Raw genomic sequence first — 15,493 nt, 5'->3', positions numbered from 1 at the left:
TTTAAAAGGAGACTTTTTATGCCAGTTGAAAAAGGCCTATTGAATGAGGTTGTATGTTCAAGTTAGCCTTGAAAAATGAGACAATATCATACCCTCTGGCACAGCACCTGTGACTACTTACAGAAGTAGTGACACACGTCAGAAAATTTTCCATTCCTCAGACTCTGGTGGCATCCATCTTTTAAATTAAATGCAAACTTTAGCAACAAATCCTATTTGACTAATGAAGGGCTGTCAACATTGAAAGGATATAATGAATAAGTCTCAATCCTTCCTACTTTTAAGAATAATTATTTGGTTCAATTGAATCTGCATCTTTAAAAAGCAACAAGGATTACTAGGTATCAGTGAAATATTTACTTCAAAGGGGCAAGAATCCTTGCGTGTGGGAATACAGCAATGGCTTGCACAATAATCTCCAATCTTCATGACTGGTTGAGTCTTTGAATCATCGTGCAATCCTGATTCCTTTCAGCCTTGTGGATGGAGTATAGATTTAAATTAACAACCTAAAACAGTCTCCTTTGCATTTTGGAATTGAAGGATTTTGCTTAACACTGTTGACAACCACACATTCCTTCATAGGGCTCTTGAGAAAGTTCCAGCCAAAAATTCCTAAGATCCATGCGGGTCAGGAGAGACAACTGAATTTGCCTTTTCTGTTTTTAGGCAGCCAGCAGGGATGCTGGGTCAACCTATTATTTAAAACTCTGGTCTAAAATCTGAAGATTATGTTTGGAAAAGGTGAGGGAACTGTGGCTCTTCTTTGGAGCCAGTCTGTATTAATGCCCCAATTCCCATTTCTTCTTAAAGAAACCCAGGAGAGCTCTCAGTGCAACATCCACTGCCAGCAATGGACATCCAAAATATGATATAAGGTTACCTGAAGGCAGGTACCGTGTCTTCAGCAGAACCTTCATACCACTGTTTCTCCTTTGATGCAGGAAGTCTGGCATTTCAGTTTCAGTCCATCCTGCTCACAGCCATGCAAAACCAATTGTGCTGTTTCCTATTGTTTGCTTAAAAATGAAAGAGAGAGAATCCCCACCATTGAAGTTACAAATGGGAAAGTGTCATCCTATCTTCTACTAGTACAACGTCTGGTCCAAACTGGTCTGTACATTGCTTAACTGTAGCCAAGATGTTCAGGAGTCGCTGGTCTAGGGCATCCATATGAGGGGCAGACAACACTGGTGAGATAGGATCATGCAACATGGCAGTTTTTAAGGCAGACTTCAGCACTCCACTCTTCAGGTAGTTGAGCCTGTTCCATGTGGAGACTCGAATACTGCAAAAGAAAAGAAAGCATCTGTGGCAATCCTAAGTTTCAAATGCAAACATCAGGGTCTGGGACATGAATCAGTCTACTTGGGCCTGTTCAGGCATGTCACATGATGTTCTATTTGGTGCAAAAAGTATTATGAGCATATTTTGCACAAAACAATCCAAACAAAGTAGTGTATTTGTTGGGCTTAAGAGTGGGGAGATCTGGGTTCAGCCAGTCAGTTTCCGAGCCTAACCTCATAGAAACAAGAAAATGAAATTCTCCTTGTAGAAAAGGCAGGGTGCAAATGTGATAAACACATAAATGCTATGCAGAAAATGAATTATGCAAATCATGTATGTAAATAGTTACAGTACTTTGCATAAAGCCGCTCAATTGGAAAGCTTTGTTCTGAATTATGTAATTGTGTTTTATTATAATGTGGATATTTAGTAAGGAGTAGTGTTTGAGCATGAGGAAGTGGTAGGTTACATTATAAGTAGGAGCAAGTGTAGGTCTCTGCCCATGCTGGAGGCTATGAAAAAAAAGCTAGGAGTCTTACAAGTACTGAACAGTGAAGCCCTTCCCAAAACTTTCTGCAGGTTTTGAAATGCATATCAACAGCAATGAATAGAAATAAGATATTCAGAGGTCTGCAACTACTGTCTATTCTAACCAGATTAAACACAATACCAAACATATATAGAGCAGTCAGAGCACTTGCATACATACATTATTCCAGTAATCTTTAGAACAGGCTTGAGGTAGGTCAGTCTTGTCCCCTTATTGCACAGGGAGGTTATTTAGGGAGTTCATGGCAGAGGTGAGATTTAGGAACTGTACAATTTACAGCTCAGCCTTAGCCACAATGCTATAAAAGCCCTGAAATCAATAGAAGTTGTTAATGTAGGGCTGTAAAGATAATAGCCTGGGTACCTAGATGTTTGACAAGGGCAACTAAAATTTTGAAATATATTTTATTCACCCAAGAATTTCTGACATCCCTCTGAATGGTTCCTCAGCTGTGAGTTTACTCAGGCGCTTAATTGTCTCACTTTTCTTCCTTCCCTGCAGTTACTATACCCACTGCAGGCTGTCCAGTTGACAACGACCCCTAATACGGTCTTCCCAGCTGAGGTTCCCCATTTGTGGAATGCTTTCCCTGATAAGGTGCATCTGTCTCCCTCATTATTGACTTTCAGGAGAAATTTAAAAACATTCCTGTTTACCCAGGCATTTGATGGCTAAAATATGCTGTTCCTGGCAACCCTGAAATTATTGGCTAAATGTGATCATTTCTAAACTGTTTTCAGAATGTTTTTAATGATATTGCTGTTGATGTGTTTGCCACCCTGGCTGCTTTGGGAGGAAGGGCAGGATGTAAATTGATTGAATAAATGAATACTTCTGTGCTTCCCTTATCAGAAATGTGTTCCATGTAATGTGGATGGCTCACATGGAATCTTGGAGCTTGGCAACATGTTACTCTCATCACATGAAAAGCAGCTACACGCAAGTCAGGCTATGACTGCTGAGAACTCTTGAGGCTTCCTCAAAGGAGGGGGATCGCAGAGCCTCTCCATCTTGCCCTGCCTCTCCTTTAGCAACTAGTTGTTCCCAGGGACTCAGAGGAATAGCCTCTTTTTGATGTGACAAGCTTCATGTACAGCCAGGATCTCAGTCTCAAACAAAAGCTCCAGAACCATTAAGATACTAGATTAAAATTCTGCAAAGCGTATGCATTCATATTTACCAGACTATCTATTCTTATGATGAACTGCAGCAGCACTGGATTAATGGTCAGATTTGCATGCTCCCAGGATGCTTAAGGTGGAGTGTTAATCACTAAGATTTGCAAGTTGTATACAGTATATAAGATTATTAACTTTTTTGTTCTTCACTTACATGCAGCATTGATAAAGAGGTGCTAAAATGCTTCTCTCATCCAGGGAAGGATTCCCAAAGCTGAAAAACAAATGGAAACAAATCCGGTGAATCCTCTGGAAAACTTCACCCCTCTCTCAAAGCTAAGGTCTTCAACAGCTCTGGCATTTCAATTCACCCACAAGCTGAAGAAAATAAGATATATTAGCATTAACAGGCTGCACAAAATTGCTTACAAAATTTCACTATTAGCTCCCTGTCTTGAAAAGATGCCAAAAAACATAAACCAATTAGGACAGCCTTCCCCAACCTGTCGCCTTTCTTTCTTTTTTTTTAGACTACAACTCCCATCAGCCCCAGGCAGCATAGTCAATGGTCAGGGAAGATGAGGGCTGTAGTCCAAAATGTTACAGAGAGCACTAGGCTGGGGAAGGCTGCCTAAGGGAGAGCCTGAAGCACAATGATAATCAAGGCAAACTGATCCTAACCTTAAAAAATGTTAGCTTACTTAGAGAATTTTAAGATGTTTACGCATTTCCCACCTTTTGGCATTGTCAAGTAGAATTAGCATGCTGGCTCCTTCGTCATCCTGAAAGCTTTCGTAATGATGTCGATCAGCATTCCCAATCAAATAATCAAAGATGGCTGTATCTATGATGTCAAGGAGCCGTGGGCCTGAGTCATAGGGTGATGTCTTCTTTACAGCATCACAGTAGCTCTCATCATATTCCCATCTGCAAGCAGATATGGATCATGCAAAACAAAGCTCTGATGACCTTTATGGTTTATTTAAGATATAACTATGCATTGTCAGAGGCTTTAAAGAGAGACCTCCATAATGGGGAAAAAATATTATTATTATGACTGTTTACTCCTATATTGCCTTTTGGCCAAAAGGCCCTCAACGGAAATAATAATAATAAGGCAGCTTACAAAAAATAAAGAAATACAGAATACATATCAAGAAAAATACAATTTACAAAACTTAGATAACAAAGTATTAACATTATTATAAAGCAGGAATAACAACTTTCAATGACAATACAATAACAGGCAACATTTTCCTAAAACTTCCCTAATAAATTCCTAATAATTAGATAATGTCTAATAGTTCTTACATCAATATGTTGACATCAAAGCATGGCATCACTTGGGGTGTCCTGCTGATACTGCACCTGCCAGTCCCGAGACAGGACTGGCAGCGGGAGCAGTCCAGTGTTTGCCAACATAGACTGTGTTCACAGTAAGCAGTACGTCAACTTGATCACGGGAATAAAGCGATCGATGATCCAGCCCACAATCTCCCTGCCCTGGCTCGCCAGGCTGCTCTCGTGGGTCATGGCAAAGATGGAAACCTCAAAGGGAAAGAAGAGGAAAGAGCTGGAAGCCTGCTCGGCAGGGGTAGGCCTGCCCATGGGAGAGATGGAAACAACGGGCTCTGAGAGGAAAGAGGTGGAGGCCAGCTCAGCGCACGGGGATCTGTCTGCAGGGGAGTCCCCAGCGCCAGAGCTTGTGTCGTCGGAGAGTTGATGTGGGTCCACCATCATGACCAGGCGAGATGACGAGAGGCCCAGCAGGGAGGGCAGGGGCTAAAAAGAAGTGGTGGCAGAGACAGGCGGGCGGCACGTGGTGGCTCCGGGGCTTTCAAAAGTAAAGGTGGCACAGCTGTCACTCTGCCGGGCTCTGAACTGCTTCATTGTAGGCCTTGGCTGCTTTCACACATGGGGCTAATAGTGCTACTTTACCGGATTAAAAAGGTAGCGCTTCATTCCATATTTCAAAAATCCCTTTCACACTGCAGTACCTGTTATATCGGCATTTTGCACAACAGTCTTTCACACACAGAGCAGAGTTCCCCCCCTCCCCCCAATTCAGCCTCACGCAACACCAGATGAGCAGGTCTTCATCTACCTTTGGTTTGAGGCCCGTTCTTTCGGTGCGTGGGGGGGGGTTGAAAGAGGCACGATCACGATCAGCTGAGAGGCGCGGCAGCGCAGCAGCAGAGGCTCTGGTTGAGCACAAGCAGCAGCAGCACAGGCTGAGCGAATGCTGCATGCTGGGAGGGCTGTTGGTAAGGGCAGGAACGCACTGCATGCTGGGATGGCTGTTATGTGAGCAGCAGCAGCAGCAGCTAGCGCAAAACTCCCGCAATCATCTGGTTTCCCAGCATGCTATCGGAATTTTTCAGGTATCATTTATTACAGAAATTAGCGCTAAACTTTCAATACATTCCACCAGAATTCCGGAGCTACCCGTTATGTCGTGTGAAAGCTCAGATTTTATGCACAAATTAACAGGAAATAAATTGTCAGAATAACAGAATAAAGTGCAGTGTGAAAGGGGCCCTTGTCAGCCTCCTCCAGCGCAGGGCAGCGTTGGCGGCGTCTTCAGGAGCAGCAGGTTCAGACCTACATAACTTCTGGAGCTTCCACATTTAGATTAGTGTCTCTCACATAATCATGAGTTACTAAGTTAGCTATGGAAAGACTTATGGTACATGTCCATAGGAAGAAATGGCAGAGTTGTCACTTTCAGTTAACTTTCAATGCAGTGTTCTCCCACCATGATGTGTGAGAAAATTGTCTTTACTTACTGGCTTGCCCCTTCTCCAAAGGTTCACACTATATCTCCTCTTTACAGCATGGGCTCTTAATTCCATCTACCACCCCCTAACAATTCCACACCCTTTCAATAATTTAATGCAAATCCACAAAAAGAGGATACACACCCTTATTTTGCCTAAGGCTTTATATGAATGGCAATACTTGGTTCTGTCTCTGCAAGGTGCAGTAATATTTCAGGAGGAGTAATGGTAAGGAATAACTAGTGAGAGAGCCTTATCTGGAGATCATGAAGGATAAATAGTCAACCTGAAATCCGGTACCTTGAACATCATGGCTATTACAGCAGATACTGCCTGTATAGGCTTCAACCATAACCCAAGCATATGGGGCAGGTACAAATGGGTTTAATTTGTTTTTAAATAGAAAGGTTTGGAGGAATCTAAATTTACAGATGCAATCACAAAAGACGAACAGAACTTATCATAGTTAGCAGAGGGTGTTCAACAAAAGGAATGTGGAACAGAGATGCTCAACAAATTCAAACTTAGCAAATTATGATGCAAACTGACCTGATCCCAATCTTTCAGAGTAAAATGTTAATCAGAAGTTAATTAACCACAAGATTTGGTCCAACATAGTTCTCCACTCAAAAAACATATTTTACATTAACCTCTGCCAGATGGGCATCTAACAAATCTAATAAATAAATACATGTTTAAAAAATGTAAAATGTCACACTCAGTCCCCATTGGAGAATTTGGAGTGCCTGATCAAACTCTGGGATTTGCATGAAGTCAGAACAGGGTAGGGGAGCCAAAGAGAAAGCAGGCTGCATAGCAGTGGGTGTGGCAAGAAGCAAGGGGCACTGACGGGAAAAGTGGTGGTTTAAAATAACAAGAGAGGTCTGAATAATTGGCAAGGGAGGAACACTGAGAGGTTGTTGTTTTTAAGTTCTAACACGGAGAAATAGCAGAGATGGGTACAACACAGAAGCTAACAGAACAGAGCCATTCTCAGCTCCTTTCTTGCTGTACTCAAATCCCTGCTCACTCCACTCAAACCTCTGCCATTCTTAAAAAACGCGATATTTCTCTCAGTGTCTCTCAATTCCCAATCTGCCACTGTTTAGAACAGTCACTTTTTCCCTTTTAGTGTCTCTCCTTTCTCATTGTACTCAAACGTCTCTCTCTTCCACTCCTCAGTTGCTTCATGTGAGAGAGACAAAGGATGCGGAGCCCTCAAAAACTCCATAGTACCTTCACACAATGTATATCACTCCTGGTACCATGTGTTGTCCTAACAAAAAGTTCCAGATTCAATGTAGTAATTTGGAACAGATATTTTATTAAGAAGCAAACACCCACATATGTACAGCATCCATCAACTGAACTTAACCTTTTCTCACTGAACAAGCTAGATGGAAAGTTGGACTTACCATGAAGTGTCCTTCTGATCAGTGGAGAGTGGAGCAGACAGGAATGGGTTAACTCCTCCTGGAGGCAGAGTCAGCACTATAAAATAAGTTTAGTTGGTGGCCAGCCGGAAGGAGGAGAAAACCTTCTCCCGTTCTCCAGTTTGTGACCCAGCTGTAAAAAACCGAGTACTGAGCAGCCGGCCACTCTATCTACATGAACTTGAAACTTGAACAGTGGATAGAATAAGGACAAACATTAACACATCAATAGACAGCGCCAGGAAGGGACGTAGGAAGCCCTTACTACTCTATCTAGAGGGTGAGCGATGGGGTTGTTGCCCGAGGGTTTCCAAGGAGATGCCCTCCCCACCCCACAGCCTAGGTTTTGCTGCAGAATGGGGCTGTCTGCTCCACTCTCTGCTGACCAGAAGGACACTTCACAGTAAGTCCAACTTTCCATTCTCGGTCAGCGGAGGGGTGGAGCAGACAGGAATGGGATATACCTGAGCAGTGACCCACCCTACATCCTTGGGTGGGAGCAAATCTAGGTCACCACCCTCTGAAGAACCCTTCTGCCAAAAGAGGCTTCAGCAGAAGCGAACTTATCCACCTTGTAGTGCTTGACGAAGGTGGATGAATGAGCCCAGGTGGTGGCTTTGCAGATTTCCTCCAGCGGGGCATCCTTGTGGAGTGCTGCCGTGGTGGCAGCCGCTCTGAGTGCGCAGTTATCTCTGGAGGGGGAGCTCTCCCTTTGGCCTGATAGGCCTTAACCACACAATCCTTCACCCAGTGGCTGTTGATGGACCTGGACACCTTCAACCCCTGTGTGCCCTGTTTAAAGGACACAAACAGAGCTTCAGACCTCCTGAATAGTCCAGGTAGATCCAAAGTGCCCGCCTGACATCGCATTTGTGCCACTTCTTCTCCCTGTGATGGACTGGGTTGGGGCAGAAGTTGGGTGGAGATGTCCTGTCCCTGTGGAAGAGGGAATTGACTTTGGGGGAAAATTGGGGTCAAGGCGAAGAACCACCTTGCCTGGTTTGAAAATGCACAGCCCCTCCCAGATGGAGAGGGCCCCCAGTTCCCCCACCCTCCTAGCTGAGGTGATTGCCACAAGAAAAACTGTCTTGAGGGTGAGGTCCTTGACTGGTATGGAATGTGCTGGTTCAAATGGATGTTGTGAGAGAGCTCAAAGGACTAATTAGACATCCCAGGAGGGAAACCTGTGTTGCACTGGTGGTGACAGCAGGGTTGCCCCTCGGAGAAAGTGTTTGATTCGAGGGTGAGAGGAAACGGAATGGCCCCCACCTTTGGAAACACACTGCCTAGGGCCACCACCTATCTCTTGAATATGTTGGGGGGCAGCCCCTGATCCACACTATCTTGCAGGAAGTCAAGAATGGTGTGGATGTGGCATTCTGCAACAGGTCTATACCACCTGTTGAACGCCTTCCAGATGAGGTCATAAATTCTCTGGGTGGATTGTTTCCAAGATGCCAGAATGGTGGAAACAACCTTTCAGACAGCCCCTCTTCACTTAGGCACTGCCGCTCAGCCTCCAGGCGTGACGCTGGAGCCACTCTGGGTCTGGGTGAAGGATGGGGCCTTGTGAGGGGAGATCCAGTCTGGTGGGACTGGTGAATTGGGTGGGTCTGGTGGGCTGGAGCTGAGATCCACTAGGTCGGAGAACCATGGTCCCCATGGCCAGTGTGGAGCCACCACTATCACCTGGGTCTGGAAAATTCTGATTCAGAACTGTCTGGACAGTAGATGTAAAGGCGGGAAGGCATAGAGAAGTACCTGAGGCGAGGGGGCTGACAGGGTGTCTGTGTCCTGGGCATGTGGATCCCAGCCTTGTGGCATGAACTGGTCCTCATTCAACAATGAGGCAAACAGGTCCATGCATGAAAGCCCCCACTTCTGAGTGATCTCTAGAAACATGTCCCGGTGAAGGGCCCACTCTCCCTGGTGGACTTGTTCCTGGCTCAGCCAATCGGCTTGTGTGTTCAGGATCCCCTGCACATGGCTGAAATGGATACCAGGTGCCTTTCTGCCCACTGGAACAGCAGGTTGGTCTCCTTCTGAAGAAAGCCTGATTTCATGCCCCCTTGTTTGCAGACATGCAATTTGGCTGTGATGTTATTGGTGCACATGCATTTGATAAATAAGAGGTAGGAACTGCTGGATTGCTGGGTGGAAGTGTGCCCACGGCACCGAGTCTATGGATGCTATCATGGAGCCCTGCAGCTGAGCCAGTTGGATGAGAGTAGCCTGTCTGCCTTGCAGGCATGCGTGCAGCTGGTACAGATGCCTGTCCGTATGTTCAGTGGACAGGAAGAGCTGGCTCTGAGCTGTGTCGATGACCACTCCCAGATGTTGAAGACACTGGGTGGGGATCAGATGGCTCTGTCCCTGCTGATAATGAAGCTGTGGTTTCCCAGACACTGGATGGTCATCTCGAGATCCCATTGCACCACTGTCGCTGAGGAGGCCCTCACTGGAAGGTCATCCAGGTAAGGGTATACACAGACTCCCTGAGTGAGAAGGTGTGCCACTACTGCTACCATGATTTTGGTGAACACCTTTGGGGCCGAGGCGAGGCTGAAAGGCATTGCCCTGCATTGGTACTGGTGGTGGCCATGTGTGAAGTGGAGGAAGAGTCTGTGCTGCTGGAGAATGCGGACATGCAGGTACACCTCTGTGAGATCTATAGATCCCAGGAAGTGCCCTGGTTGAATGGCTTCTGCAGTAGACCTGAGCATGTCCATCTTGAACTTCTTTGTCCACACGAAGCGGTTCAGGAACTTTAAACCCAGGATGACGCAGTGATCGCCATTGTGTTTGGGGACTGTAAAGAACACAGAGAAGATTCCTGAGGACCACTGATGCTCTGGCACGGGTTCTATGGCACCTATCTCAAGGAGGTGAGAAATGGCATCCAGGGTTCTCTGCAGCTTCTCTGCGATGGAGGAACTGCCCTCCCATCTGTCCTGCAGAATGGCGGAAAACCATAAGGAGTAGCCAGACAGACAGTGCTCAGCATCCATTTGTCTGAGGTGGAGGCCACCCAGGCATGTGTGAAAAATTGAAGCCTGCCCCCCACCTGGGCCGTCCTGGCTTCATGCTTGGCTTGACTTGAAACTGGGCTTGGAGTTTTGATGATGTCTGTTGCCTCCCCCCCTCACTGGAGGAGGGTGTGGAACAGGTGCACTACTGGGAGGAATTCCAGGAAGAGTTCCAGGACCCACAGAACTGTCGAGTATTCCTGTAGGTAGTTGGATAGCCCTTGGAGCAAAAGGAATGTGAAGTCTTCCTATGGGACTTGTTATGCTTCCTGGGGGTGGAAGGAAGAGCTTTCTTTTTATCCTTTGTCTCCACCACGTAGCGCTCTAGAGACTTGGCAAAAAGTTGACCACCTGAGTAAGGCAGAGCTGCAAGGCTGGCTTTGGAGTGATTGGTCCACTACCCACTATTTCAGCCAGATATTGCGTCTTACTACCACTCCATATCCAAGTGCTCTTGCTGAGTACTGCAGGCTGTCCAAGGAGGAATCTGCTAGGAATTCAGCTGTTTTTGCCAATTTGTGCAGCCCCTCCCTGACGTGCCTGGCATCAGGAGGCACTTCTGTTAGCAGCACTTTAGCCCACTTTACCACAGCCCATGTCTGGGCTGCCAAAGCTCTCATGGCCAATGTGGATGCTTCGTGTGCACATTTTAAGATAGCCTCACTGCACCTGTCACTTTGGTCTGAAAGAGTATCCACTCCTCCTTTGGGGATAGCTGTCTTGGCCCCGAGGGCAGATACAGGCTTGTGAATGGCTGAGACCTGAAAGGTTGCCATGGTTGTGGCAGGAAGTCCATATAGCTTTTTGGACAGGGCATGAGGAGCTTTGGATTTGGCTGGATGATCTCATTCTTCCTTAGCAATATCCTTCAAGAATTTGAAAAGGGAATGACCACCTTCTGATCCCCTGATCTGGGGAAGATGTCTGAAGCTCCCAGTTCCCCTTCCTCTAGTTCCCCCTCCTGAAGAGTTTTCTTAGGCGGGTCTAGCTGAAGGCAGGCCATAGCCTTAGAAATCAAAATAGGATAGGAGTCAGAAGAATACAGTCTTCTTATGCACCGGGTATAGCATGGGGAAATCCTCCCCTGAGAGTTCCCCTTCTTCCTTCTCTGAGTCTGAAGCAGATGACGGGGGGCACCCTTCCCTCAGGAGTCTGGGCTAAGGGAAAGGCTGTGAGGCTGGAACCCAGAACTGGAGCATATTTTGCATTTATCCTTGTGGGGTTTAGGCTTCTGGAAGAAGTCCCTTCTTTTGCTCTTCCCCCTTCCTCTATCTGGGCTGACATCCAAGGAGGAGGACGAGGAGGAAAATGAGAAGTAATCATGGCAGCGGGCCCTGGAATGCTTGGAGCCTGATTTCCTGTGCGCATGGGCCCAATGCTTGGCTAAGAAAGCCCCCGCCTCCCTCATCGTGGCCTTGTTAAGCCAGGCCAGCATGGCTGACGAGGTAGAGGGCTTATCTAAATGGTGAGATTTGGCGTGCTTTTTTCCTGCAGGAGTCATGTGTGCATCTTCCCCTCCCCCTGGTTGAGTAGAAGGGAGCTGAGAAAACGAAATTATTTCAGGCGGAGAGTCTAGCATGGTGCCTGTCACTGAGGTGAGGATGGCTAGGGGATTGCTTAACTGAGAAGTGGATCCCCCCCCTCAGGGACCCATCTTCCTCAGCCGAGGTGTGAGATGGGCTGTATCTCCCTCCAGGCATAGTTAAAATCCCAGCTGAAAAAGGGAGAGGCTAGAGCTGGAGCAGGATATGCCCCCTCCTGATAAGAAAAGCATAGCAGCTTTACCTGAAAACAAAGCGGCAAGGTGGCAAACCGTGCATCGCGGAGGCCCATTGCCCCAGGGGATTTCAAAATCAACAAAAAGCCTTGGATAGCAAGGGACCAATCCCAGTTTCTCTCAGGCTCTTTAGCGGCAATGCTCCCAAAAAGCTTCCCTCTCCTTAGGACTGCAGAAAAGCATTCCGACAAAGGACAGTAGGAGGAGGCATGAGACAAATCTCAGCCTCCACCATGCCCTGGCACTTCCTGTGCCTCTTCAGAAAAGAATCCCTCTCTTCCTCCCTCAAATCTGCCTATTCACTTAGGGTGGGAAATGAAAGAAGAGAGAGGCAGAAGTCTGTGTGCAGCAACTGCAGTTGAAGGTAAACTCTAAAAAGAACAGAAAAAATAACTAAACTGTTCCCAAATTCCTTATGGGGACCCAGGAGGAATAGTCTGACTCTGTTGCTTGCTGAAGGCAGAGTCCAGAAGTGGAGAAATGGAGGTTTCCTCATCCTTCCGGCTGGCCACCAACTAAACTTTTTTAATGTGCTGACTGTCTCCAGGAGGAGTTAACCCATTCCTGTCTGCTCCACTCCTGACAGAGAATAACAGGCTTGCTCTTAAGATTCTATACATCTTAAAGGTACAGCAACATATATCATCACGGGGGGGGGTGCACATGTGTGCCAAGGGGGCTGCAGAATAGGAGAGAGGGGAGGAGGTATGGAAATGGGGGTGGTCTGTGTGCAAGGGGGAGTTAAGAAAACAGAGGAGAAAAAGGAGATGAAGGTGAAAATGGAAGTGCAAATGGGGGTTGCAAAAAAGGAGGGAGTAGGAGGCATGGGAATGGGGTGAAGATGAATGCGTGGGTATGGAAGGGGTTGCAAAATAGGAGGGGATGGTGGCTTCATAATTGGGTGGAAGGTGAAAAGGGTGCTTAGAAGTTGCAACGTGTGGGAAAAAGAAGGTGCAGGAGATTACCGAGGGGATGGTTTCTGTGCAAGGAGGAGAAGGAGGCCATGGCCATGGGGCTAAAGGAGAAAACAAAGTAGCGGTGTACAGTGGCTCTGGGAAGATGAAAAGGGAGCTTTGTAGCTGAATGGAGTATGAAGGGGAAGCTCTAGAGAGTTAATGTGGGGGGGTGTTAATGAGTGGAATGAGCAGGGATGCAGCCCCTAGTCTCAATATATGCATTTTAAACTGTAGTTGGTAAAATAGTTTTAGAAATACATATTTTGAGAGAAAATATGTTCAGAAACACATACTCAAATGCAAATTTTCATGCAAATTTAAAAATATCACTGATTAACACTGAGATGGGATGGAATGGAATTATGGATCATCACATGGACCAGAAATAGGCTGATTTGTCTGTCTCTAACATGGAACATTATGTACTCTTTATAAGCACAGTTTACTCCACTGGTAGAAATTAGCACAACTTTTACAGACAAAACAGGTCTCAAAACTTGAGACTGCACACCACGTATATGCACACAGACCACCAGCACCCCGAGTCAATTTGAAGTTCTTTTTTCTACCCATTGTTTGGGAAAGGGAATGGTCAAAAAACCAAAACAGATCTTCGTTTCTCATGGTCTCTTGAAATCCTTCACATCCCTGTTTCCAGGCACCTTTGTCCACTGCACACCATTCTCAGAGTCATTTCTGCACCTTCTCCACCAGATAAAGCCTTTAGAGGTTACAATAATAGAACCCATACACAAAATACATTGTACTAGAGAACCTCAGCTGTAACACAATTTCAAGAACACTGGCTGATATACCCCTTTGCATCTATAAATACAGCTCATTCCCCGAACTGACGAACAGACATGACAAAGAGAAAACCTCTTTTATGAATTCCATACCTGGCCAGTTTGCCTTCCCTGTATGTTCTGCCCCATGGGTGTCGATGCTTCTGAAGGGGCCAAACATCTGGCAGCCATAACGTGACTGATCCCTCCATGGTGCCCCCTTCAGCACAGGCTGGCTCTGTTTCCCGGCAATAGTAGCACTTTCCATAAAAGCAAGTATTATTACCTTGGAAAGAAGCAAAAACAAAAAGCCATCTCATGTCATTTGATATAATCACATTAAAAATGTTTCTAGAGGTTGCAAGACAATTCAGAAACTTTCTAGGAGGGATACCTTCAAACCTAGAAGTTTAAAATTACCCTGTGTTATTTTGCTCAAAAGAAAATACAGCGTCCCCCTCCTCCTCCCAATATTCTGGAAAAAGGCTTCAAGCAAACAGCAAGTTACTTTTTCCTACTCGTGATTAACTAAAAGCCTAGCTAAATGAAAAAGCAGATATTTTGAAGTAAATGAATGCATTTTGCAGACATTATTTTACTGTATATACACAGTCAGGGATCTTAAGGTGAGAGAGAGAGACCTCCCGATACCTGTTACATCATAGTTTCATTGCTTTTTAAATGATTTTTTTTAGAATGAACTGCTGCTTTAAAAACATCTGTTGAACACTGCTAACCCAATTAACAGAAAAAGTGAAATGGCAATGACTTCTTAACAGAAGATTCTCACAAATTACAATCCTTCACACAGAGCAATCTGTGAATTAAGTCCAAGAGATGTAATGTTGTTTCCAATCCCCTGTGGTTAGGAGTCCAGGAGGGTGCTGTGCCATGTTCCCTGCCCCCTTTTCTTTTCAGAGCTAACTGTGGTGCAATTTCAAATTTGGACCAATGCTTATGGTAACCACAGTGTTAGTTTCAAAACAGAAATTACAATCAGAATTAACTGTGGATAAAGCTTATCATGGTGTTGATATCGATGCACATATAATTCTGAACCAAAGTTAGTATTGAAAAAGGAAGGAGAAGAATATATATGTATGAGGGGGAGCAGGCCCACAAGCTCACTCATAATCTCCTAAACATGAAAAATCAAGAATATGATATCTGACAGAGCTTAAGGGGCTTACAGAGCACCAGGTCTGCCTTTCCCAGTAGTAATCAATTTCTGCAAGCCCTTCGCAGGCTTTATTCAATTTTATTTTGGAGATTTTCTTCATAATATTTACTTTGTCACCTACCTAATGTCAGGAAGGTACTTAGCAACTGTTCTGTAGCAACAAGTTTGATCTCTGTGCGGAGATTCACAAACCTGCCAACCACTAGTGGGGCTCGTCGGAAACCCAAGATTCTGTTTGGAGAAGACAGGATAGGAAGGAAATGAGACACAAGAATATGTAATATGGAGCAATCCACCCCCTTCCAAATATCTAAGAAAGAAAACCCTATGAATTTTAAACTTTACAATAGCAGTTGACTATTTAAAGATCATGTTTCAGCTGTGTTGGAACTTCCTAAACTGTACATGCAGGATCACTATCCACCCTACACAGACAGAGCTCACAACCAAAGCAAGGTTAAAGCAGAACAATGGTGGACTTGCCATCAGGCTGTACAAATGGTCTGAACCTCAAAACAAATTGTCTAGCTGTTGGCCCATACCTGGGGTGGCTGTAACCAAGTTGTTCTGCCCCAACGCCATTTTAGATAAAGTTTTCCTTCTG

The 15,493-nt window shown here is 45.5% G+C and overlaps 1 protein-coding gene across 3 annotated transcripts in view; it reads right to left on the bottom strand.

Annotated features, from left to right (window-relative positions):
• Positions 1-334: 334 nt before the first annotated feature.
• FAM20B (FAM20B glycosaminoglycan xylosylkinase) overlaps positions 335-15,493 on the bottom strand; it is a 28,213-nt gene continuing 13,054 nt past the window's right edge. For all 3 annotated transcript variants that reach the window (XM_061634220.1, XM_061634221.1, XM_061634219.1), the window contains exons 4-8: positions 15,011-15,120; positions 13,824-13,995; positions 3,691-3,882; positions 3,170-3,229; positions 335-1,288 (exon numbers count right to left, since the gene is read on the bottom strand). In XM_061634220.1, the coding sequence (XP_061490204.1) occupies positions 1,057-1,288; positions 3,170-3,229; positions 3,691-3,882; positions 13,824-13,995; positions 15,011-15,120 (766 nt within the window). In that variant the 3' untranslated portion in view covers positions 335-1,056. The remainder of the gene's footprint in view (positions 1,289-3,169; positions 3,230-3,690; positions 3,883-13,823; positions 13,996-15,010; positions 15,121-15,493) is intronic.

Source organism: Rhineura floridana, chromosome 6 (genome assembly GCF_030035675.1).
Source record: "Rhineura floridana isolate rRhiFlo1 chromosome 6, rRhiFlo1.hap2, whole genome shotgun sequence".
Taxonomy (NCBI): domain Eukaryota; kingdom Metazoa; phylum Chordata; class Lepidosauria; order Squamata; family Rhineuridae; genus Rhineura; species Rhineura floridana.
This window is presented reverse-complemented; position numbering and strand designations above follow the sequence as displayed.